The following is a 26,480-nucleotide window of genomic DNA, read 5'->3' as shown; positions in this document are numbered from 1 at the left end:
ACCATATTCATCTCCTCTCCAACGTGACAGGATAGCGTTAGTGTCATCTCGAAACGGCGGCTTGTCCTCCATGTTCCCTCTGAGCCACTGCAGCTCTTCAGTTAAATAGATTTACAGATTGTTAACTTCTCAGCCCCTGAAGGCCCTGCCAGCCAGTTCCTCCACAAGGCTGACTGGGTACCTCTCTCTTTCTCCATTGCACGCTCTCTCTCTTTCACACTCCCTTTTCTCTTTCTCTATCTGAATCTCGCTTTCTTGTTCTCTCTTTATTTCTTTCTCTCTCTCTCTTGCTCTCACTTTCTCTCTCTCTTTCTCTCGCTCTCTCGCTCTCTCTCTCTCTCTCGCTCTCTCTCTCTCTCTCTCTCTCTCTCTCTCTCTTGCTCTCACTTTCTCTCTCTCTCTTTCTCTCACTCACTCTCTCTCTCTCTCTCTCTTGCTCTCTCTTTCTCTCTCTCTGCCTCTCTCGCTCTCTCTCTCTCTCTCTCTCTTGCTCTCTCTTTCTCTCTCTGCCTCTCTCTCGCTCTCTCTCGCTCTCTCTTGCTCTCTCTTTCTCTCTCTCTCTGCCTCTCTCTCGTTCTCTCTCTATTTCTCTGCCTCTCTCTTGCTCTCTCTCGCTCTCATTGCCTCTCTCTCTCATTCTTTCTCTCTCAGCCCTTCTCAGCTTTTATCTCATTCCATCCTGGAGTCTGTTATACCTCCCTTTTTCTGTGACATTTCACATTTCACTCAGCCCAACCCACCCTCAACGCCACCCTTATTCCCTCAATAGTAGTGCACAACCCCTAACTCATGACTTAATGACGGTTCTTTGACAGTGGCAATGTGGATTTATTTGATATTCTCTCTAAGTACCTCACATATGGAAGCATGGTCAAATGTTTCAGGGACACAATCATGGCAAATTGCTTGTTGATTTCCCTAAGCCTCCTTTCATAGCTCTTGAAATCCCACTCTGGACATTGCATAAATCATATCCACGAGGATCCCTCAAACAATGGTTGTCCTACCATTCCACTCTTACCTAGATGCTAGTAATTTCTCTCAACTCTTTTGTTAACAGCTTTTAAGTACATATTTCCAGGAAAATGACTTATTTAGCTAGACCGAGTGGATGCTATGGGGTTTGAATGCAGGAGCAGTGAAAGGGGCAGTGATTATTTCATGGCAGGAACAAATACTGTACTTAGCATTGACGTACAGTATAAGACCATATCAATTCACATTTTATTTAAAGTGCATTTAAATCACCAAAAACACTTTACAGTAAAATAGACAGTCTTTATCAGAGACGATTCCATACCATAGAAGCTCAAATCTAACCAATATACAGTATATAACCACAATGTGGTTTTATAGTATGTGATGGAACAACTTCACATGTATTTTTGAATTATCACATAAACCCAATCATTCAATCGAACTCTATCTTCACCTCTCTGTCCAGCGGTGCAGTGTGGGAACCCGGGGAGCCCCAGTAACGGCCGTGTGTACAGGCTGGACGGCACCACCTACTCTCACTCGGTCACCTACTCCTGTATGGACGGCTACCTGCTGACTGGCTCCACCACCCGCCAGTGTCTGGCCAATGCCACTTGGTCTGGCACTGCACCCAACTGCACCAGTAAGTCCTCATAAACCTACCTCACTGCACCCAACTGCACCAGTAAGTCCTCATAAACCCACCTCACTGCACCCAACTGCACCAGTAAGTCCTCATAAACCCACCTCTCTGCACCCAACTGCACCAGTAAGTCCTCATAAACCCACCTCACTGCACCCAACTGCACCAGTAAGTCCTCATAAACCCACCTCTCTGCACCCAACTGCACCAGTAAGTCCTCATAAACCCACCTCACTGCACCCAACTGCACCAGTAAGTCCTCATAAACCCACCTCACTGCACCCAACTGCACAATTATGTGGGATCAGGAACCTATCCCCTTTTTAGTGTCATAAAGCATGTCAGAGTAAGAGTGCTGATCTGGGATCAGATCCTGCACCAGTCCATGTCATCTTATTCATTATGGACTGAAAGGCCTGAGACATTCTAGGACTAAGGGCACTGGACTTTTTTTGTACACACATTTTGAAAAAGCTTAAAACTTACCCGGTGTGCTTATTAACAGGGCTGTGTGAAAAATCCTACTGATAACGGCACAATCATTTTTGGGAGATTTCAATATATATAGACAGTAGATATGACTTAGCTAAATGTACACAGATGTATTTCTATGTTTGATTGTGATCTTTAATTTTCGTATATTTTTCTCTTCAATTACCTATTTTGATCAGGTCATATCATAGATAGGGGATAGGGTAAATTAATGGACTGAGGCTTAAGACAGAGTTGCATCCCAAATGGCACCCTATTCCCTATGTAGTGCACTACTTTTCACCAAAGCCCTATGGACCCTAGTCAAAGGTAGTACACTATATAGGGAAAAGGTTGTCATTTGGAAACCAAAATCTTGCATCCTCTCCTCATGACATTTCAACATGCTGCTTCTCTCATCAAGGAAGGGTGGGCTGGTTTTAATTGGACTTGTCCAGGCGGCTGAGTCTGAGAGAGGGATCGAAGTGGGGAGGCTCTTTAAGGTAGCCTGCGGGTTAGGGATTGAGACAGAGAGAGGAGGGGGTCACACACAGACACCCACACACACACAGTGACTTGGGGGTTGAGAGAGAGGAGAGGTCAGAAGAGCCCTGTGCCCCTGCTCCAGCAAGATAAGGAAATCAATCCCTCTGTGTTTCTGTTACCTGGTGTATATTACCATACCTTCCTCAGCTCTTCCCTCTTCTTCAGATCCTCCTCGTCGAGTAGACAACACCAGGGAGTCGATGTGATTTAAATCCAGGCTCAGGGGGGAGAGAGAGAGAGAGAGAGAGAGAGAGAGAGAGAGAGAGAGAGAGAGAGAGAGAGAGAGAGAGAGAGAGAGAGAGAGAGCGAGAGAGAGAGCGAGAGAGAGAAGAGAGAGAGAGAGAGAGAGAGAGAGAGAGAGAGAGAGAGAGAGAGAGAGAGAGAGAGAGAGAGAGAGAGAGAGAGAAAGTGAGAGCAAGAGAGAGAGAGAGAGAGAGAGAGAGAGAGAGAGAGAGAGAGAGAGAGAGAGAGAGAGAGAGAGAGAGAGAGAGAGAGAGAGATACTTCTTCTAACTTCAGGTAGATAATTCCTCTACCTCTCCTGGTGTTTCAGATTCAGTTAATTCAGAAATGGATTACCAGATCTACAGTGAGGGAAAATAGTATTTGATCCCCTGCTGATTTTGTACGTTTGCCCACTGACAAAGAATTTATCAGTCTATAATTTTAATGGTAGGTTTATTTGAACAATGAGAGACAGATTAACAACAAAAAAATCCAGAAAAACGCATGTCAAAAATGTTATAAATTGATTTGCTTTTTAATGAGGGAAATAAGTATTTGACCCCCTCTCAATCAGAAAGATTTCTGGCTCCCAGGTGTCTTTTATACAGGTAACAAACTGAGATTAGGAGCACACTCTTAAAGGGAGTGCTCCTAATAACAGCTTGTTACCTGTATAAAAGACACCTGTCCACACAAGCAATCAATCAATCAGATTCCAAACTCTCCACCATGGCAAAGACCAAAGAGCTCTCCAAGGATGTCAGGGACAAGATTGTAGATCTACACAAGGCTGGAATGGGCTACAAGACCATCGCCAAGCAGCTTGGTGAGAAGGTGACAACAGTTGCTGCGATTATTCGCAAATGGAAGAAACACAAAAGAACTGTCAATCTCCCTCGGCCTGGGGCTCCATGCAAGATCTCACCTCGTGGAGTTGCAATGATCATGAGAACGGTAAGGAATCAGCCCAGAACAACACAGGAGGATCTTGTCAATGATCTCAAGGCAGCTGGGACCATAGTCACCAAGAAAACAATTGGAAACACACTATGCCGTGAAGGACTGAAATCCTGCAGCGCCCGCAAGGTCCCCCTGCTCAAGAAAGCACATATACATGCCCATCTGAAGTTTGCCAATGAACATCTGAATGATTCAGAGGAGAACTGGATGAAAGTGTTGTGGTCAGATGAGACCAAAATGGAGCTCTTTGGCATCAACTCAACTCGCCGTGTTTGGAGGAGGAGGAATGCTGCCTATGACCCCAAGAACACCATCCCCACCGTCAAACATGGAGGTGGAAACATTGTGCTTTGGGGGTGTTTTTCTGCTAACTTCACAGCATCAAAGGGACAATGGACAGGGCCATGTACCGTCAAATCTTGGGTGAGAACCTCCTTCCCTCAGCCAGGGCATTGAAAATGGGTCGTGGATGGGTAACCAGCATGACAATGACCCAAAACACACGGCCAAAGCAACAAAGGAGTGGCTCAAGAAGAAGCACATTAAGGTCCTGGAGTGGCCTAGCCAGTCTCCAGACCTTAATCCCATAGGAAATCTGTGGAGGGAGCTGAAGGTTCGAGTTGCCAAACGTCAGCCTCGAAACCTTAATGACTTGGAGAAGATCTGCAAAGAGGAGTGGGACAAAATGCCTCCTGAGATGTGTGCAATCCTGGTGGCCAACTACAAAAAACGTCTGACCTCTGTGACTGCCAACAAGGGTTTTGCCACCAAGTACTAAGTCATGTTTTGCAGAGGGGTCAAATACTTATTTCCCTCATTAAAATGCAAATCAATTGATAACATTTTTGACATGTGTTTTTCTGGATTTATAGACAGATCATTTCTTTGTCAGTGGGCAAATGTACAAAATCAGCAGGGGATCAAAAACTTTTTTCCCTCACTGTATGAACTACTGCCTGTCTGTCTGTCTCCATATCACCACTAGACATATAGACCATACTGGTTCCTCCAGGCCAGGTTCATTGCCTTTGATCGTATGCCTCTTAGTGCCCATATATGCTTAAACTAGCAGAATGCTTTGCCTACAGCGTTTTTTTTTTACCGGGCCTGTTTTTATCTTTACATCGCTCTCTTTCATAGAGACCTTGGTTTGCGTCCCAAAATGGCACCCTATTTCATATATAGTCTTAGGGCTTTGATCAAAAGTAGTGCGCTATATAGGGACTAGGGTGTCATTTTGGGACGCATTCCTTGCCTGTGGCATGTTAAACTAGGAATGATTGATGTGTCTTTACATGTGTTTATTGAGCAGGCTGAGAAGGGTGACGCATGGTTGCAATCCGGGGGTGGAGTCATATTAGCTCCGATGATTGATTCTGAAGCATCATTCACACATTTTTCCACAAAAGACACAAAATGTATGGAAAACGTGATTCCGGAATTGATACATAAATCAATAGGGGGAAACTTTTTTCAAAAATGAAAAATAAATATGTAAAGTACTTTTGGGGTTTGTTGTTGTCATCCACGGGGATCACAGAACTACTAATGTGTTTCTTTTACCTTTTCATCTGAATTCCCAGGTAAAAGGTAAAAGACTCTGTAAACATGCATTGTTCTATTTTCTGCTCTCTGCTTTCCTCCCTATATACCGCCCCTGTTTGTTCATCCATAGAACAGAAGGGAGTGATAGTTGTAAAAGATCGACAGAATTGATTATGGAAGTTAAACTCAGGAGACCCCCGTATGAGAACACAGCTTCCCCTGCTTACGGCTATTGATTTTCCCCCGTGATAGTGAGATCTATCATTGTGAATAAAAGAGGCAAGGTGGTATCTCCTCAGTGGAGATATCTGTTGCTGGCTGCATAAATGGGTCATTTAAGATGATTTGTGGATTAAGTTTCCCGCCAATTGTTTTCACAGCCCAATACATATCTCACACCGGACCCACAATGGGGCCTAAATCGCACTTCGACAGCCGTCATAGATTTCACCATCTATAGCACAAAAGAGCCAGAAAACATAATGGTTTGTTACAGAGTAAAGTGTCGGACTGGGTATGTGTTGTCTTTGTTATGTGTTTGTTTGCCGCAACCAAGTACTCTGTGTCACTGAGTCACTCTTTTGTCCCCTTCCTTCCTTCCTTCCTTCCTTCCTTCCTTCCTTCCTTCCTTCCTTCCTTCCTTCCTTCCTTCCTTCCTTCCTTCCTTCCTTCCTTCCTTCCTTCCTTCCTTCCTTCCTTCCTTCCTTCCTTCCTTCCTTCCTTTCTTTCTTTCTTTCCATCACAGTGATCAATTGTGGCGACCCTGGGGTTCCAGCCAATGGGATGAGGTATGGAGAGGACTTTGCTATTGGTCAGAACATCACCTTCCTGTGTGCACCGGGATACACCATGGAGGCCGATAGCTCGCCCGTACGCACCTGCACCTCCAACGGTACCTGGAGTGGCATCATGGCATCCTGCAAAGGTGAGGCCTAGCAACACATGTGTAGCATGATGTACTTCATTACCCATAATGCTCTGTGGAACATATCTTAATAACATTCTGGCATCATGACATCCATGACACTCAGGCTATGCCTGAAATTGTACCCACTTCCCTTTAGAGGGTACTACTTTTGGCCAGAACCCTATGAGCCTTTGGTTCGTTTCTCTTACTACTTCAATTTGAGTGTTGGAATATATGTATCTACACCTTAGAATATAGTTCAATGATGCCCAGTCTCAGGGAGTAACTAATCAAGGTTGGCATTGTCCCTTTTCTCTATTGAAACCAGAGTTTCAATACAGATTGTTAAAGCTTATTCACAGTAACATAAACACCTGCTGGTTCCATTCAAACACTGGTTGCCTGAGCAACAGTAGCCCAGATGTCATTATGTCCTGTTCAAATTCAGGATAGCATTGTGCTTTGGTTTGTTATTGTAATATCCTGTCTTGTTGTTATTGTTGTTGTTGACACTATAGGCCAGGCAGAAAAGGTTTCTCTTCTTCATAAAAAGCTTTCTCAACTTGCATAAAATGCTGCTTCGTATTACCATTATCTTTGACAAATTACAATCAACACAGATATCTCCATCCATTTGTACAGGTTATAGTTTAATCTCTTGGCTCTGTGAGAGTGTGTGTTGTGCATACATATGTAATAGCTGCAGAGTGATATCTTGTTGCAGTACATTCTTATGATGCACAGTTGGATCTATGAATATGGATGTTAAAAGGGTGTGTGTGTGTGTGTGTGTGTGTGTGTGTGTGTGTGTGTGTGTGTGTGTGTGTGTGTGTGTGTGTGTGTGTGTGTGTGTGTGTGTGTGTGTGTGTGTGTGTGTGTGTGTGTGTGTGTGTGTGTGAGTGCGGTGTGTGGTGTGTGTGCGTCTTTACGTGTACTGTATAAGTATGTGAGAATATCTGTGTTCTATACCTGTGAAATGCAGGAGCTGTCACAGCAGCTGTGAAACCACTGCATAAACACATTATTCATTAGCTTAGTACAAGGCAAGCTGGTCTGCTCTCAATGGACGGCCCACCAAGCATGTCCAATACTAATTCAGAATATTAATACAACATTTGGGAATTTTTTACATGTTTATTACCTTTATTACCGGAGCACAGAGATGACAATAAGAGTAGCCAATCATAAAAAAGCTCCATTGAGCTGGACAAATGTGTTTGTTTATATAGTCAATAATAATTGACACCCCTGCCCAGCACCCACCAAGCATAGTCGCTAATCTACAAACACTGAGATTTCCCCCCTTCAAAATAGAATCCTAATTCTCCTGGATTACCCCTCTCTGAACTCTGCATATCCCCCTCGTGATGTTTCTGCCAAACGCCTACCTACAGTGATGTTTCCGCCCAAACGCCTACCTACAGTGCTGTTTCTGTTATCCAGTGAGAGGAGTATCCATGGTGCACTATTTTGGAAATCTTACTGCTATTCGGTGAGAGGAGTGTGTTTATCGTACAGTCTGCTGGAAAATATATTTCTGCCCACAGTGTTCTGGAAAGCCCTATCTGCTGTTACTCTAATTAAGTGAGAGGAGGAGAGTGTTTGGCAGAACTCAGTGTGAATAACAGACCAGAGAGAGAGACTCACTCTACAGAGTGCAACATGAGTCATCCAGCCTAGCCCTCTCACCCACTCGAGCGTGGCGTAGGCTGGGGCGCAACGAGACTCCCAGGCAGCTCTCAGACAAACAAACAGTCCCTTTGACTCTCTCTGCCTCCCTGACGTCGCCCCCCCCACAACACTTTCATGTTTGTTTAGACAGTCATTGGCTGCACCCCAAATGGCACACTATTCTCTATATAGTGCACTACGTAGCTATTTGGGATGCAGTCATCATGACACCCGGAGGCTAGTGCTCTGAGAGAAAGACATTAGTTCTGTTTCAGTTAGACAGCTGGTATTAAATGTCCACTAAGGGTGAGACTATATAACTATAGTACATGGTTATGCTTGGCAAAGCCACAAATATTCCTTAGGCCTAATTTTTTTGTTGTTGTTGTTGAGAATATGTGTTGTTTTAGTTGTTAGCCCAGCTGTGGCCCTTTTCCAAAGGTTTCTTGTTTGTTCGCTGTTTGCTTTTATGCCATGAATGGTAAAGTATGATTCATGCCTAATTGATTAATGATATTCCTTACAGGGATAACGAGGGTTAAGTAAGAGAGTAATTCAGCATTAACTACAGTATTACTCAGAAAGTAAACTCCCTCTCCCCTGTGCCTTTCTGTCCTCCATCCTCTCTCCCCCTGTCCTCTCTCCAACTACGCCCACCCTCTTCCCTCTTTCTCACCCCTCTCTCCCTCTCCTCTCCCCCATAGCGGTGACCTGCGCGGCACCCTCTGTCATCTCCAATGGGGTCCTGGAGGGTACAGACTTTGAGTGGGGCACTAGCGTGAGCTACAGCTGCTCCCCCGGGTATGAGCTGTCCTTCCCTGCCATCCTCACCTGCGTGGGCAACGGCACCTGGAACGGAATGGTGCCTCAGTGCCTACGTGAGTAGCACGCACCTCTCCTCTTCTCTCCTGTTCTTTTGTTTTCTGTTGTTTTGTGCTCCTCTCTCGCTCTCTCTTGCTCTCGCTCTCTCGCTCTCTCTCTCTCGCTCTCTCTCTCTTGCTCTCTCTCGCTCTCTCTCTCGCTCTCTCTCGCTCTCTCTCTCGCTCTCTCTCTCGCTCTCTCTCTCGCTCTCTCTCTCTCCCTCTCGTGTTGTTTTCCACTCTCTCGCATATCGATGCAACTTCACACTCTCTGCAGTAGTACTAACACTCAGTGTACCTGTGAAATTGACATTTTGTCGCATTCTTCATGTACTTGTTTCCTTGTTCCAGTTTGAAAAATATGTCCACGGTATCTATAGTTTTATGACTCCATAGATAGTCAGTGACTTTTGGTGGTGATTTGATTTTAAAACCAATTGCCTAAACTTTATTAGAAAAGGTTAGAAAAAAGGGTAGCACTTTAGATTACAGTGCTGAAATAACAGGGTAAAAACAGGGAAATAACAGCAAACAACAGGGAAATAACACGGTAACAACAGGGTACAAACGTGGTAATAACCCATTCATAGTTAGTATATAGCTGCTAAATAACGATGTAAAATGTGCCAAAACGATATAGTATGAAGACTTTTACTGGTTGTTATGTAGAAATAATTATTCATTACATTATTAAGAACTATAAATAGCGGGTAATAAGCACAAACTATGTAGTAAGTATTCAAGGCTATGCCACCTTTTCTCAGCAGATACATACAAACTATGAACAGTTTATTACCGTGTTGTTATCTTGTCGTTTCCTGCTAATTGCCTGTCGTTTCCTGTTAATTCCCAGTCGTTTCCTGTTAATTCCCTGTCGTTTCCTGTTAATTCGCTGTCGTTACCGTGTTAATTCCCTGTCGTTACCGTGTTAATTCCCTGTCGTTACGTGTTAATTCCCTATCGTTACGTGTTAATTCCCTATCGTTACGTGTTAATTCCCTATCGTTACGTGTTAATTCCCTGTCGTTACCGTGTTAATTCCCTGTCGTTACGTGTTAATTCCCTATCGTTACGTGTTAATTCCCTGTCGTTACGTGTTAATTCCCTGTCGTTACGTGTTAATTCCCTGTCGTTACCGTGTTAATTCCCTGTCGTTTCTTGTTATTTCCCTGTTGTTGCTGTGTTATTTTCCTGTTAACGCGTTATTTCCTTCTTGTTAACGCGTTATTTCCCTGTTGTCTCCTGTTATTTCCCTTTTGTTACCTTGTTATTTCCCTGTTGTCTCCTGTTATTTCCCTTTTGTTACCTTGTTCTTTCCCTGTTGTTTCCTGTTATTTCCCTTTTATTACTGTGTTGTTACCTTGTCGTTTCCTGTTATTTCGCTGTCGCTACCGTGTTAATTCCCTGTTGTTACCGTGTTATTTCTCTGTCGTACCACGTTATTTCCCTGTTGATACCGTGTTATTTCCCTGTCGTTTCCTGTTATTTCCCTGTTGTTACCGTGTTATTTCCCTGTTGTTTCTGTGTTACTTCCCTCTTGTTTCTTGTTATTTCCATGTTGTTACCATGTTATTTTCCTGTTGTTACATATTCTTTCCCTGTTGTTTCCTGTTATTTCCCTTTTGTTACCGTGTTCTTTCCATGTTGTTTCCTGTTATTTCCCTTTTGTTACCGTGTTAATTCCCTGTTGTTACCATGTTATTTCCCTGTCGTTACCGTGTTATTTCCTTGTCGTTATTTCACCTTTTCTCAGCAGATACATACAAACTATGAACAGTTTATTACAGTGTTGTTACATTGTAATTTCCTGTTATTTCCCTGTCATTACCGTGTTATTTCGCTGTTGTTACCATGTTAATTCCCTGTCATTACCGTGTTAATTCCCTGTCGTTACTGTGTTGATTCCGTCATTACCGTGTTAATTCCCTGTCGTTACCGTGTTATTTCCCTGTTGTTACTGTGTTATTTCCCTGTAATTTCCTGTTATTTCCCTGTTGGTGCCGTGTTATTTCCCTGTTACCATGTTATTTCCTTATTGTTACAGTGTTATTTCCCTGTTGTTTCCTGTTATTTCCCTGTTACCGTGTTATTTCCGGGTTGTTACTGTGTTATTTCTCTCTTGTTACTGTGTTATTTCCCTCTTGTTTCTTATTTTCCTGTTGTTACCATGTTATTTCCCTGTTGTTACTGTGTTATTTCCCTGTTGTTGCTATGTTATTTCCCTTTTGTTACCGTGTTCTTTCCCTGTCGTTACCATGTTAATTCCCTGTTGTTACCGTGTGTATTCCCTGTCGTTACCATGTTATTTCCCTCTTGTTACCGTGTTATTTCCTTGTCGTTATTGCACCTTTTCTAAGCAGATACATAAACTATGAACAGTTTATTACCGTGTTGTTAAATTGTCATTTCCTGTTATTTCCTGTTATTTCCCTGTCATTACCGTGTTATTTCGCTGTTGTTACCATGTTAATTCCCTGTCATTACCGTGTTAATTCCCTGTCATTACCGTGTTGATTCCGTCATTACGTGTTAATTCCCTGTCGTTACCGTGTTATTTCCCTGTTGTTTCCTGTTATTTCCCTGTTATTACTGTTATTTCCCTGTTGGTGCCGTGTTATTTCCCTGTTACCATGTTATTTCCTTATTGTTACAGTGTTATTTCCCTGTTGTTTCCTGTTATTTCCCTATTACCGTGTTATTTCCCGGTTGTTACTGTGTTATTTCTCTCTTGTTACTGTGTTATTTCCCTCTTGTTTCTTGTTATTTTCCTGTTGTTACAGTTTTATTTCCCTGTTGTTTCCTGTTATTTACCTTTTGTTACGTGTTCTTTCCCTGTCATTACCATGTTAATTCCCTGTCGTTACCGTGTGAATTCCCTGTCGTTACTATGTTATTTCCCTGTAATTTCCTGTAATTTCCCTGTTATTACTGTGTTATTTCCTTGTCGTTATTTCACCTTTTCTAAGCAGATACATACAAATTATGAACAGTTTATTACCGTGTTGTTACATTGTCATTTCCTGTTATTTCCCTGTCATTACCGTGTTATATCGCTGTTGTTACCATGTTAATGCCCTGTCATTACCATGTTAATTCCCTGTCGTTACGTGTTCTTTCCCTGTTGTTACTGTGTTATTTCCCTGTAATTTCCTGTAATTTCCCTGTTATTACTGTGTTATTTCCCTGTTGGTACTGTGTTATTTCCATGTTACCATGTTATTTCCTTATTGTTAGTTTTATTTCCCTGTTGTTTCCTGTTATTTCCCTGTTACCGTGTTATTTCCCTCTTGTTTCTTGATATTTCCCTGTTACTGTGTTATTTCCCTGTTGTTTCTTGTTATTTATATCTTATTACCGTGTTATTTCCCTGTCATTACTGTGTTATTTCGCTGTCGTTACCATGTTATTTCCTTATTGTTACAGTGTTATTTCCCTGTTGTTTCCTGTTATTTCCCTATTACTGTGTTGATTCCCTGTCGTTACCGTGTTAATTCCCTGTCGTTACCGTGTTATTTCCCTGTTGTTACTGTGTTATTTCCCTGTAATTTCCTGTAATTTCCCTGTTATTACTGTGTTATTTCCCTGTTACCATATTATTTCCTTATTGTTACCGTGTTATTTCCCTGTTACCGTGTTATTTCCTGGTTGTTACTGTGTTATTTCTCTCTTGTTACTGTGTTATTTCCCTCTTGTTATTTTCCTGTTGTTACCGTGTTATTTCTCAGTTGTTGCCATGTTATTTCCTTATTGTTAGTTTTATTTCCCTGTTTCCTGTTATTTCCCTGTTACCGTGTTATTTCCTGGTTGTTACTGTGTTATTTCCCTCTTGTTTCTTGATATTTCCCTGTTACCGTGTTATTTCCCTGTTGTTAAAGTGTTATTTCCTTCTTGTTACTGTGTTATTTCCCTGTTGTTACCGTGTTATTTCCCAGTTGTTACGGTGTTATTTCAAAGTTTTAACCATGTTCCCTGTTGTTTTTTGTTATTTCCCTATTACCCTGTTATGTCAGCACTGCATACTAAAGTGCTACTGAAAAAGGTTATGTGTCTTTTGTGGGTTATAGTTCTGTTTTTCAGTTCAAGCAGGTGATCTTGGTATCCGACACTGCAGTTGAAACAAATGGCTTCAGAATGAATGCTACACTGTCACCTTGCTCTCCACTGTGGAGGAACAAAAAAAAATCTCAAGGTTCTTGGTGTCATTGGTTGGTTGATTGACAGCTGAGTTAGAGGAGGAAGCGGCCATTCATAAGGCCCTTGGTCTGGTCTGACGATCTTCCCCCTGTTGTAGGGACATCAGTCACCCGCGATCGTTTGGGCATTAATGCCCCTCGAGTCTCCATCGCTTTAATTTGACCCAAAATGAAGGGGAACAGTGATGTACTGCAGATAAGATGGTAAATTGAATTGAAAAGACAAGCAGAGGCCTTCCATTAAAGGGCAGGTGATGGGAGGCAGGAGGTGAAAGGCTTCCACCATGATGAGCAGCTGTGCCCAATGACAGACAGGTGGACAGCTGCTGAATCATCCCAAAAAGTATGAGCAAGACAAACACACACACACAGCAATAACCCTAATACACAATCCAAAACATCCAAACACACACACACACACACACACACAGCAATCACCCTAATACACAATCCAAAACATCCAAACACACACACACACACACACACACAGCAATCACCCTAATACACAATCCAAAATGTCCAACATACACACACACACAACAATCACCCTAATACACAATCTGAAACGTCCAAACACACACACACACACACACACACACACACACACACACACACACACCTGCAATCACCCTAATACACAATCCAAAACGTCCAAACACACACACACACTAACGCGCACTCACACGGACACACACGGACACACAAACACACACACACAACCACACTTATACAATCACATACACATGCACACACACATTCACAGAACTAAAGGGAGAACAAGTCACTCTACATTAGGTGGTCTAAGACTAAGGTTATATATTTTTGGCAGATTTTCTCAAACCAATGCCATCTCCTTGGAACTCGGCTCCAAAGTTACAATGTCTGCTGCGTTTACAATAGCGGATTTGTGAAAAGCCTTTGTTTAAAAAAGTTTCTGTCTTGCTGAGACAAGGCTTCAGTCCCGTTGTTAGAAGTAATTATAAATAATACAGTGGAATTAACTCAGATGGCACTGTTTTTTTTTCTCTCCACTGCCTTTTTACGACTCAGAAACATTAGAAGGCATATTTGAACATCAGAGGATCCAACCATCTTTCCTACACCTATTGAGGATTCTGTCTCTAGCATACAGCAAGCCAGGGAATCATAATTCACCTATAAGTTCATAACTCAGAGACCTTAGAAAGCACATTTGAACATCAGAGGACCCAACCATAAATTCTACACCTGGAGAATCTTCTATACAGAAAGACACCCAGGGAATCATAATTCACCCACCCGCCTCCATGTTTAGTTTACCTACTTGTCTCTCAGCATCTGCCATCCTGTCTGTCAGTCTCCGTATGACAGAGTGAAGAACGGCGGGGATAATCATTATTAATCTACACATAATTAATTAGTTCTTATCTGCCTTCCCCAGTGGGTCATCAGACAGGGCTTCAAACGAGAGTGGGTGGAGGGGTGGAGGGGGTGAAGGGGAGGAGGGGTGGAGGGGAGGAGGGCTGGAGGGGTGGAGGGGGTGAAGGGGAGGAGGGTGTAGAGGGTAGGAGGGCTGGAGGGCTGGAGGGGGGAAGGGGAGGAGGGTGTAGAGGGTAGGAGGGCTGGAGGGGAGGAGGGTGTAGAGGGTAGGAGGGCTGGAGGGGTGAAGGGGGAGGAGGGTGTAGAGGGTAGGAGGGCTGGAGGGCTGGAGGGCTGGAGGAGGAGGGTGTAGAGGGTAGGAGGGCTGGAGGGCTGGAGGGGGACGGGGAGGAGGGTGTAGAGGGTAGGAGGGCTGGAGGGGAGGAGGGGAGGAGGGTGTAGAGGGTAGGAGGGCTGGAGGGCTGGAGGGGAGGAGGTTGTAGAGGGTAGGAGGGCTGGAGGGGTGGAGGGGTGGAGGGGAGGAGGGTGTAGAGGGTAGGAGGGCTGGAGGGTGGGAGGGGAGGAGGGTGTAGAGGGTAGGAGGGCTGGAGGGGTGGAGGGGTGGAGGGGAGGAGGTGTAGAGGGTAGGAGGGCTGGAGAGGTGGAGGGGAGGAGGGTGTAGAGGGTATGAGAGCTGGAGGGGTGGAGGGGAGAGCATGTTAAAAGGTCAGTAAATCATCAAGGTAGTTCTAATACCCCATCCCCGCCCTTCAGAACACTGGAGCAATGTGCAGCAGCGGCTATGGGAATTAAATAAAGTATGGCTGCCTGTGACTTTGTAAACTTGCAGGCAGCACACTTATTTTTATTATCCTCTTCTTCTTCCTCTTCTTCTATTTCTTCTTCTCTCTCTACATCTCTGTCTACTCTCTCTGCTCTCTCTCTCTTCCTCTTTCTCTCTTTTTTATATCTTGACAGTGTATCTATTATTCATCAGGAAAAAGTCAAGTTTGTAGTCCTCCTAGTTCCCAGACAGTAAAAGAGGGAGTCTTGCTTGGCACATTTATAATGTATCAGCCAAGCATGACGTCAACATCTATTATTGATTCTTCCTGGACAGACCAAGTGTTTGCTGGACAGCCACAGATGGTCAGCACTCAATGACCGCTTTGAGCCCTTTGAGGGTTGGTGTCATTCATGTCTGTCTGGTCTGTAAGACTCCATCTTCTTCTCCCATGGTGCCTCCCAGGATCGCAGATACAAAGAGATACTGTGGCAGGAGGAGTTAAATAAAACCCGCACAGGGGCAAAACCCGGTGACTTTACTCTTGTGTGGGTATTTTGATGTTTCTAATTTGATCTGGTCTGATTTCCGCTCTCTTCTTGCTAAAGTTCAATCAAAACCGCACTGGGGGGAAACCCGGTAACATTGCTCCTGTGTGTTTTTTGAACGTTTATTTTGATCTGCTATTGTTGATCTGTTGTTGTAGCCAAGTTCTGTGGGGACCCTGGTGTGCCTTCCTATGGCTCCAGAGAGGGACGCAGCTTCATCTACCAGTCAGAGGTGTCGTTCAGCTGTAGCGCCCCCTATATCCCGGTGGGCTCCACTACACGCATGTGCCAGTCCGATGGCTCCTGGAGCGGATTCCAGCCTCGCTGTATAGGTAAGCATCTACTGTGTGTGTGTGTCTGTGTGTGTGTGCCCGTGTCCCACAAAGCGTGAGGGTCACACAGCATATATAACTGGGTGTACAACTGTCCTTTGTGTGATACTTGGTCCCAAAGCTTCATTACTCCATTTCTTTTTTTGTTTTACACAATATGTTTTGTATGCTCAGTGTATATACACACTCATAACCTTTCTGTCCCTCTTGAGAGTACATCATCTCTGTTTCCTATTTCTAGCGTTCTTTGCGTGCCTTAAAGCACAGCTTGTAAAGTATTTAACTACGTCAAACAACAGGAATCAATGTCCTCCCTCTGACACTGGGCCACCCGAGGTATACCAAGGCTACGTCCCAAATGGCACATTATTCCCCATATAGTGCACTACTTTTGACCAGAGCCCTATGGGCCCTTGTCAAAGTAGTGCACTATAATGGGTGCCATCTGGGACACAGCCCTAACCTCCACACACATCTCTTATTGATAAGTTTATTCCAGAAAAGGCAGGGTCATTCCTTTTAGTGCCCTCCGAGGGAAGAGAGTGTGTTGACAGAGGAGAAGAATGGAGCCTGCCCAGATATGAAATGTGTAAGAATGGCTGTAGGGGGATTCAGTTACATCGCCACCCGAGTGGCGCAGTGGTCTCTGCATCGCAGTGCTAGCTGTGCCACTAGAGATCCTGGTTCGAATCCAGGCTCTGTCGTAGCCGGCTGCGACCGGGAGACCCATGGGGCGGCACACAATTGGCCCAGCGTCGTCCAGGGTAGGGGAGGGAATGGCCGGCAGGGATGTAGCTCAGTTGGTAGAGCATGGTGTTTGCAACACCAGGGTTGTGGGTTTGATTCCCATGGGGGGCCAGTCTGAAATAAATAAATAATGTATGCACTCAGCTCTGGATAAGAGCGTCTGCTAAATGACGTAAATGTAATCAGGGGCACACACTACTGACATTCTACTGGCCCTAGCCTTCAGAGCTGGCTGATACCATTGTCTAGTTTCAGTGCTAGCTGTAGCATATATTCGTATAAATCTTTTTCCCAAAAGGGTTCTATGTGGAGGGATAGGGTTCTACAGAGAACCATTTTTGATCTGAAGAACCCTTTCTGGAAAACAAGGGTTCTTTGAAAGGAAAAGGGTTCTACCTATAATTTTTTTATAACTGTTTTTGGAAGAAAGGGTTCTTTGATGATTCTTTGGAAGGCAAGAAGGGTTCTTTGGAAGGCAAGAAGGGTTCTACATAGAGCCATATATCATATTTCCCAGCATGCTCTATTGCAGGGTGATTTTCAGAATTGTTTGTTTTAATATCCGTATTTCTGCATGTACAGTGAGCTCCAAAAGTATTGGGACAGTGACACATTTTTGGTTGTTTTGGTTCTTTACTCCAGCACTTCGGATTTGAAATGATACAATGACTACGAGGTGAAAGTGCAGACTGTCAGCTTTAATTTGAGGGTATTTTCATCCATATTGGATAAACCGTTTAGAAATTACAGCACTTTTTCTACATAGTCCCCCATTTTAGGGGACCAAAAGTATTTGGAAAAATTCACTTATATGCGTATTAAAGTAGTAAAAAGTTAAGTATTTGGTCCCATATGCATAGCGCGCAATGACTACATCAAGCTTGTGAATAATGATCTTGAATAATGATGAGTGAGAAAGTGACTCCAAAATGACACCATACATTATTTACCATTCATTTCTATTGGGTACAAAATCATCTGAAACACAACCAAAACAAACAGCAAATGCATCCAACAAATGTGTAGAATCACAAGCTTGATGTAGTCATTGTGTGCTATGAATATGGGACCAAATACTTAACTTTTTACTACTTTAATACACATATAAGTGAATTTTTCCCAATACTTAAAAAAAATGGAATAACACATGGCCTCTCATGTATTATTGCTTAAATAAGCATCTGAATTGTTTGGATTCAAAAACTGAGTTGTTGACCAATAGTATTACTGTAAAGTTAACCTCCAATCAGATATCAGACCTACAGGATGTAACCTCTGCTTCTCAGAGGTGTGACAATGGGGGTTGGAGAGATAATGAGGCATTCACTCCCCCTTAACGTCACACCCCCTTCTCAAAATATCTCAGATCCCTTTGAAGTGAGTAACTCAGCTTACTCCCTGTGATGACTCACAGTGTGATGGTGGGTATTGATCCACATGCCTTTTATAGAACCAACCACACAATCTGGATATATTTAGGGCCAGTCTCCCAGACACCTTTTAAGTCTAGGACTAGGCTTAATCTGTATGTTCAGTTGAAATATTCCATTGAAATTGCTTTTAGCCCAGGGCTAAGCTTAATCTGTATGTTCAGTTGAAATCTTCCTTTGAAATTGGTTTTTAGCCCAGGACTAGGCTTAATCTGTATGTTCAGTTGAAATTTTACTTTGAAATTGCTTTTTAGCCCAGGGCTAGGCTTAATCTGTATGTTCAGTTGAAATCTTCCATTGAAATTGCTTTTTAGACCAGTACTAGGCTTAAGACTAGCCCGTGGGCTTTGTTGTCACTAGGGTTGCAAAATTCCGGTAACTTTACCACAATTCCCAGGTTTTTCTAGAAATGCTAATTGGAGTATTCCCGGATTTCCTGCTTATTCCATCCTATTCCAAAACTTGGGAATTTTTAGAAAGTTACTAGAATGTTGCAACCCTAGTTGTCACTCATATCATATAGTGTATGTTTGATGCCCTCCCTTTCCTGGCATCTTTAACTTACCTGCTGTCTTCATATCTGTAATTATCTATCTAGTGTCTGTGAGTCTTCTCCTGAATCCTTATCTGATTAAGCACCTCATCCAGGTCCCTAAAGGAGACACTCTCCACACATCAATATGACTAACTGATAATTGTCTTTATTTCACTAATGAATATTCAAGTCATAGGCCCCTTTTGTCACTGAATTATAAAACCATTAGCAACAAGTCAATTGTTATCTGTTTAGTACTGGGTAACCGTGTATTGTACTACACAAATTAACATTGAGAGTAGCCTGAGTTTAAATACAGTATAGCTCATTATGGGGGCTGTAATTTATGGGCGCTGGAAGACATTGAATTTCTTCTCTAATTCACCTGTGTGTCATTGAACACATAATATAGGTGTGATTGATTGATGTGGCCCCACACAGGAACTGGGAAATGGTACACTCAAATGTAAACACTGATAAATCATTGATATGGGGCGATAGGTAGTCTAGCGGTTAGACCGTTGGGCCAGTAACCGAAGGTTGCTAGTTCCAATCCCCGAGCCGACTAGGTAAAAAAATCTGTCAATCTGCCCTTGAGCAAGGCACGTAACCCTAATTGCTCCCAGGTCGCCGTCAATGATGGCTGATCCCTGGCCATGACCCCACTCTCCGAGGGTGTCTCAGGGGGAGTGGGATATGCAAAAAACACCACACTGTACAGTTTAAACAAGACAAATATAAGCACCCCCTATTTGACCTTTGAAATCAATTAGCTTCAATTATCAGACTGATTGGCCTACAGATGTGTCTATATGCTGAAATATAGAGGGAAATATTTTGACTAGTTTTAAACAACTAACTAGCTGATCTAAACATTGTTTGTGACATGGCTATGTCAATTCTGTTGTCGTATGCTGTTCATCAGCTGTCATGACTGTTTATGTCATCTGGTATGACAGTGCTATGTAGTCCTTATCACATCAAAATATGGTTAAAGGGGCAATCCATTTTGTTATTGTTTCAAAATGCAGATTGCCCCTTTAACTGTTACCATATTGAAAAGGCATTCTTATGACATACAGTTACCTTAAGATCATCTTGACTGTAAATGATAAGACATTGACAAAGTAGTCGCATATAATGTTATCACATCACAACATGGAACACAAATGTACCGAGGCACAGACATTATAGGACAAATACTGTCTTCATAAATATGTAGTATTCATGAAATGTCATATATTCCAAGACGGACCTCTCAGGATGATGAGAATTGCTTGGGATGAGATGTTCCTGCTGTGAGTGTGTGGAGCGGAGAGGGAGGGGAGGGGGTTATTTGTATGTGTGACTGAGTCTGAGTGTGTGTGTCTGAGTGTGGGAAGGGAGAGAGGGAGGGAGGGGAGAGGGGGAGGCGGTATTTATGTAATTGAACCAAAACAGGTTCTGTGCAGACAGGCCTCGTTTGATAGGTGCAAACTATTGTTTTCACTTAATTATGTTACGTTCGCACAATCATTTCCCAGACTGACTTTCTGTATGATTACGTTTTCATACAGAAGAGAGGAGGCAGAAACGATAGTGTTAGCTATGGCACGTTGCTGTGTGGGTTAGCTAGGCAGGCAGTAGTGGTGGTGGCGTGTGCTGCTGTCATTTTCTGAGGCTGCATTGAATCCAGGTCTATGCGTCAGGCCGAGGATGTCCTCTACATCCTAATGATGCTGCTTCCCTCCACAGAGCCACACAGCTGGGCCCGATGCTGCTGCAACGCTGAAGTAACACTGCCCCCTACTGGGTCTTCTGCCTAGTATATTAAATTGGTTGTTATGTTACACTACCACTGCTGCTGATGCACTTACAGAAACACACTCAAGACAGATAGAACTTAATTTCTCAACCACCTTCATAAGCACTCACACAGACGTGCACACACACGCAATCACACAATGACACACAACTCTGTTTTAGGCTGGGTATGACTGCAGTAAGCTATGTTGAATCATTATGGGAACAATAGCTGTTCCTGTGGCTGTGTTACTGTATGTGTGTCCCAAATGACACCCTATTCCCTCTATAGTGCATTACTTTTGACCAGAGTCCTATGAGCCCTGGTCAAAGTTAGTGCATTATAAAGGGAATAGGGTGTCATTTGGGACGCAGACTGTATGTCTCAAGTCTGCCATAGTTAAAGGTCTCTAAGATAATGTTATACAAACGTTCTCCTTTCTCTTTTTCTCTCAGAACCGACCCGTACTACCTGTGAGAACCCAGGGACACCTCGCTATGGTTCTCTGAACAGAACCTATGGCTTCAAGGTATTTTATGAACGCATACGGGGGTCTTACCTGAGAGAATGAACCTGATTCAAACTCATGGCCTTATAACAGTCAGATTGCATACTGAAGATATTTCGGTAATGTACTGTCTATGAATGTGTTATGTGCTGTCAGTGCTTAATTTGTAAATCGGGAGGTCCAGGAACACATAGTGAGCCCGAGAAAGGGGGTTATCCGGGGGCTCTGACGTACCGGAAAAACATTGAGAAAAAAAGTGTCAAACACAACGTGGCAGCGCAGCAGACAGAGTAAACAGCCAAGTAGCCTACTATCTATGGTGGTGAAACGGACAGCACTCTCCAAGTTGCTGATTAATTCAAAGTATTTTAGACGTCACTGCAGTATGCCTACATACTTGAGTATAGCTGTGGGGCTTACACAAGTCCGAATTTCTTATAGCCAAATTTTCTAGACATCAATGTAGAGCAACATTCTTAGACGACACTGCAGAACACCCACCATATGCATACATACATACATACTCAGCTGTGTGTTACGGAGTCTAGTTGATAGGTAATCGACTAGTTGGACTGTTCCCCAGACTCCACGCGTAGGGATTTGTACAAGGCTTAACAAGGCTATTGAACTGAACATTGGTGTCTGTCTTTATTCCTTAATCCAACATATCATACAGAAACATGGTATCAGAAGTGGCTCGGAAAACACACGTTTGTTATTTTTGTAGCTAAGTACAGTATAGGCGCAGTTACGTTCCATATGCGAACACAAGCCGTTTCCTACTCACAACACTGATCAATTCGTGTTAGCTGGCTAGCTAGCATCACTACCTACCTCCATGACTGAAGACAAAGAAATCTCCTATTCCATTGCTATGGCAGCGAACATTCCGCCACCAAATCACATGGTTCTCACAGGGGACTGGAATACTAATTGGGACAACTTCAGGGATGAATTCGAGGACTATGCGCTGGCGACCGGTCTACATGAGAAACCCAACGAGGTACAAGCGGCAACTCTGAGGAGTTTAATGGGCAGCGAATGCAGGCATATCTACCGGCACAATCTCACCCTCACGGCACGACAACAGTGTGATGCAAAGGCTATATTGGATGCATTGGGGAATTACTTCAAACCCGCCAGAAACGTAATTTACGAGCGGTTCGTTTTCGGAAGCTGCAAACAGGAAGAGGGGTGAGTCAGTACACAACTTTGTAACCCGTTTGAGAGAGAAATCCGCCACTTGTGAATACGGGGGATTGAAAGATGAACTGATTCGTGACAAAATAGTACTGGGAATTGCAAATGAGAATACGCGCCGGCGTCTACTGAGAGAGAGAGGCTTAACATTAGTAACTGCCATCGAAATGTGCCGCACTGCTGAAGTCACTGACATGAGAATGAGAGCAATGGAAGCGAAACCCCACGCTCCGACGTTGATACTGTTCACGCTGTTGCTAGGCAGACATTCAGACAAAACCAATCGAGGCAGAGTAATTCACCACGAACGGTGAACACAGAGAGCCCCGTAGCATGTAAATACTGTGGGAATACACACACACGTGGCAAAGAGCACTGCCCGGCCTATGGAAAACCATGCAGAGCTTGTGGAACTAATAATCACTTTGCAAAAGTGTGTCTCAAAAGCAAAAGAAGGGGTGAGTGAGGGCAAGATTCACTGTGTTGATGATGTTACTCAATGTTCAGAGCTGAACAGTGAAAGTGACATTTACATGCATGAATCCATTGGGGCTGTACACTCAAGAGGGAAGAAATGGTTTGTGACACTACGATTACACAACAAGCAACAACAATGTCAACTGGATTCGGGCGCTACATGCAACGTAATGAGCTACAAAGACAAAATCAATCTGGCACCTGACACATCTATTTCCCAGCGATACTAGACTAAAGCTGTACTCAGGAGAACTAATGAGCTCTATGGGCACCTTTGAGACCGAATGTGTTATTCGGGGACGCAAACACAAGCTGGAGTTCGAGATTGTGAAAACCAGTCAAAATCCTCTCCTCTCAGGCTCTACATGCGAACGCCTGGGACTGATGCAGTTCACTGTACCAAATGACCTGCACATTGTGGATCATGTCCAGCATGGACCCCTGTCCAAAGAACAACTACTCAGCAGATATGACGATGTATTCAACATGCCCGTTGAATCAGTGCCTGGGGAGGTACACTTTGAAGTGGATGAGAGCATTACTCCAGTCCAGTGTGCTCCTCGCAATGTGCCCATTGCAATGAAAGTGGCTGTGAAGGCCCAGCTGGACAAGTACGAGGCCGATGGCCACATGACATCTGTGACTGAACCAACTGACTGGATCAGCAATATGGTCATAGTGAAAAAACCAGAGAAGCTGAGGGTCTGCATCGACCCAAAGCATCTGAACCAAGCACTGAAACGATCCCACTACATCATGCCGACACTAGAGGATGTCCTCTATAAGCTTCCCAAGGCCAGGATTTTCACCTTGGTGGATGCCCGAGATGCATTCCTTCAATGCAAGCTGGACGAAGAAAGCAGCTTCATGACTACCTTCTGGACCCCCTGGGGTCGGAAACGCTGGCTCAAGCTCCCGTTTGGTGTCTCAGTGGCGCCTGAGGTATACCAACGCAAGCAGCACGAGTTACTGGCTGGGCTCAAGGGCATTGAACCCATCGCCGATGATATCCTGATCGTAGGCTGTGGTGAAACAGACGAAGAAGCAGAACGCGACCACGATGTGAAGCTCCTGGCACTGATGGAGCGCTGCCGATCAGTTAAGCTTCGTCTTGGCCTGAAGAAGCTGCAGTTCAAGGTGAAAGACGTCCCACTTCCATGGCCACATTCTCTCGGCAAAAGGCCTGAAGCCGGACCCAGACAAGGTCCAAGCGATCCTCGACATGCCAAACCCGTCTGATGCAAAAGGAGTACAGCGTCTCATCGGCTTTGCAAACTATCTTGCAAAGTTCATGCCACACCTATCAGCAGTCTGTGAGCCTCTGCGCCGGTTGCTGGACAAAGACACACCATGGCACTGGCTACCCAAGCACGAGGCCGCAGTGCAGGAGATGAAATCTCTGGCTTCATCCATGCCAGTGTTGCGCTACTACGACGTCACGAAGCCTGTCACAATCCAGAGCGACTCTAGCCAAAGGGGACTTGGATGCTGCCTTATGCAGGAAGGCCAGCCCGTTGCGTTTGCCTCGAGAGCGCTCACCCCCACCGAACAAAACTATGCACAAATTGAGAAAGAGTGCCTCAGCATCGTCTTCTCCTGCCAGCGATTCCATCACTACTTATATGGTCGAGAGCTGGTCACCGCTGAAACTGACCACAAACCACTCATTGCCATATTCAGTAAACCTCTCCTCAACGCGCCCAAGAGGCTTCAAAGTATGCTCCTGACTCTGCAAAACTACAGCCTGAAGGTCATTTACAAGCCAGGACCTGAGATGTACATCAGCGACACACTGAGCAGGGCAACAGCACAATGTACAGGTAGAGGCACTGCCTATCAGCGGCAGGCCATCTGCTCGCTACAGCAGGAACAACAAGATGTTCAACAGATCAATCAGGCAGACTACTTAAACGTGACAGATCACCGCCTAGCCCAGATCAGGCAACATACTGACAAGGACGAACACCTACAGTCACTGAAGTCCATGGCTCTAGCAGGTTGGCCATATCTGAAAGAGGAGACACCTTTCACAGTGAGAGAATACTGGACCTTTCGAGATGAGATCAGTGTGCAAAATGGCGTCTTGTTCAGAGGTCAGAAGGTCATTATTCCCAAATCACTACGTCCAGAGATGCTTACCCGCATACACTCCAGTCACGTCGGAGGTGACGCATGCTACCGTCAGGCTCGTGAAACATTATACTGGCCAAACATGCAAGCAGAAATTAAAGACTTTGTCAGCAACTGTACCACATGCAACGAGTACGCTCATGAACAGCAAAAGGAAACCATGATGTCACACGAACTGCCCACAAGGGCCTGGCAAATCATCAGCATGGACTTATTCAGCCACAGACAAAAGGACTATCTTCTCCTCGTTGATCATTACTCTGACTTTTGGGAAATTGAACTGCTCCCTGACTTGTCCGCAGAGACAGTCATAAAGCGCTGCAAGGCGCAGTTTGCAAGGCAAGGTCAGCCTGACAAGGTAATCACGGACAATGGCCCACAATTCACTGCACAGTTCAAGCGTTTCGCCTCAGAATGGGAGTTTGACCACGTGACCTCCTCTCCAAGACACCCAAAAGCAAATGGCAAGGCAGAATCAGCTGTCAAGATTGCAAAAAACCTGTTAAGCAGGGCCTTGCGCGACAGCAACGACCCATGGAAAGCGATCTTACAGTGGAGGAACACACCCACCGAAAACATGGACAGCAGCCCAGCACAACGCCTTCTGTCCAGACGTCCTGAAGACTACTATCCCCGTAGCTAACAAGCTACTTGAGCCCTGCGTCATGGTTGGCGTCACGGACAAACTGCGTCACAGAAAGCAGCTCGCTAAGTGCTTCTACGACCGGACTGCTCGAGACCTACCAGAGCTGGAGGTGGGTGAAACTATAAGGATGAAACCGCTGCCGGGGAGACCACACAGGACTTTGGAGGCTGGGCACATGCCTACAGAGAGTTGCACCACGTTCTTACCTGGTGGATGTTGGTGGCTCCCTCTATCGTCGCAATCGGGTGGATCTGCGCGTAGCAGAGCAGACAAACCAGAACATGCCATACACTCACTTAGATGAGCTGGATCACAGTCCAGGCCTAAGGGTAAGGGGTGCAGAATTGAGACATGAGCCAACTGAAGGTGAAGCTTCTACCCCACCAAACTCTCCAGCTCGTGGCCCTAATCCTACCCCTGTCAGAGCCAATACTTACTCACGGGTGGGTCGGCTGTGCAAGCCACCGGACAGGCTTACTCTGTAAGCAAGAGACTTAACTTGTTGTCTGTTAATTTAAAAAAGGAAGATGACAGCTGAAGTAAAAAGAAAATGTCATGCTTTTCAATTGTTATGACTTGACTGTTAAGAACGCAATGTTATGCCGTTATGTTTGCACTTTCTATTGAAAAGGATGATGTTACGGAGTCTAGTTGATAGGTAATCGACTAGTTGGACTGTTCCCCAGACTCCACGCGTAGGGATTTGTACAAGGCTTAACAAGGCTATTGAACTGAACATTGGTGTCTGTCTTTATTCCTTAATCCAACATATCATACAGAAACACTGTGGGGCTTACAAGACCCACATTTCATATAATTTTCAAGACATTAATGTAGCAGTAGAACAAATATCACAATATCGGAATATAACTTAAAATAAAATAAATCAATGTAGGCTACAGCAGAACACACATATGAGAATATATAGGCATCCTGCCTATTTGATTATATGAAGCACATATTCAGATTACATTCACAGTACAGAACAAGTTTGTAAAGAAAATAAAGTAAGTCCTACCTTAGT

General features: G+C 44.2%; 1 protein-coding gene across 1 annotated transcript in view; it reads left to right on the top strand.

The window, feature by feature from the left end:
* Window positions 1–26,480, top strand: part of LOC121571845 (CUB and sushi domain-containing protein 3-like) — a 558,910-nt gene that overhangs the window by 505,365 nt on the left and 27,065 nt on the right. The window contains exons 58-62 of the mRNA XM_041883584.2: window positions 1,445–1,621; window positions 6,113–6,292; window positions 8,650–8,823; window positions 15,827–16,000; window positions 20,951–21,024. Of these exons, the coding sequence (XP_041739518.2) occupies window positions 1,445–1,621; window positions 6,113–6,292; window positions 8,650–8,823; window positions 15,827–16,000; window positions 20,951–21,024 (779 nt within the window). The remainder of the gene's footprint in view (window positions 1–1,444; window positions 1,622–6,112; window positions 6,293–8,649; window positions 8,824–15,826; window positions 16,001–20,950; window positions 21,025–26,480) is intronic.

Source organism: Coregonus clupeaformis, chromosome 8 (genome assembly GCF_020615455.1).
Source record: "Coregonus clupeaformis isolate EN_2021a chromosome 8, ASM2061545v1, whole genome shotgun sequence".
Classification (NCBI taxonomy): domain Eukaryota; kingdom Metazoa; phylum Chordata; class Actinopteri; order Salmoniformes; family Salmonidae; genus Coregonus; species Coregonus clupeaformis.
Note: the sequence above shows the minus strand (reverse complement) of the source record. Positions and strands in the feature narration are given on the sequence as shown.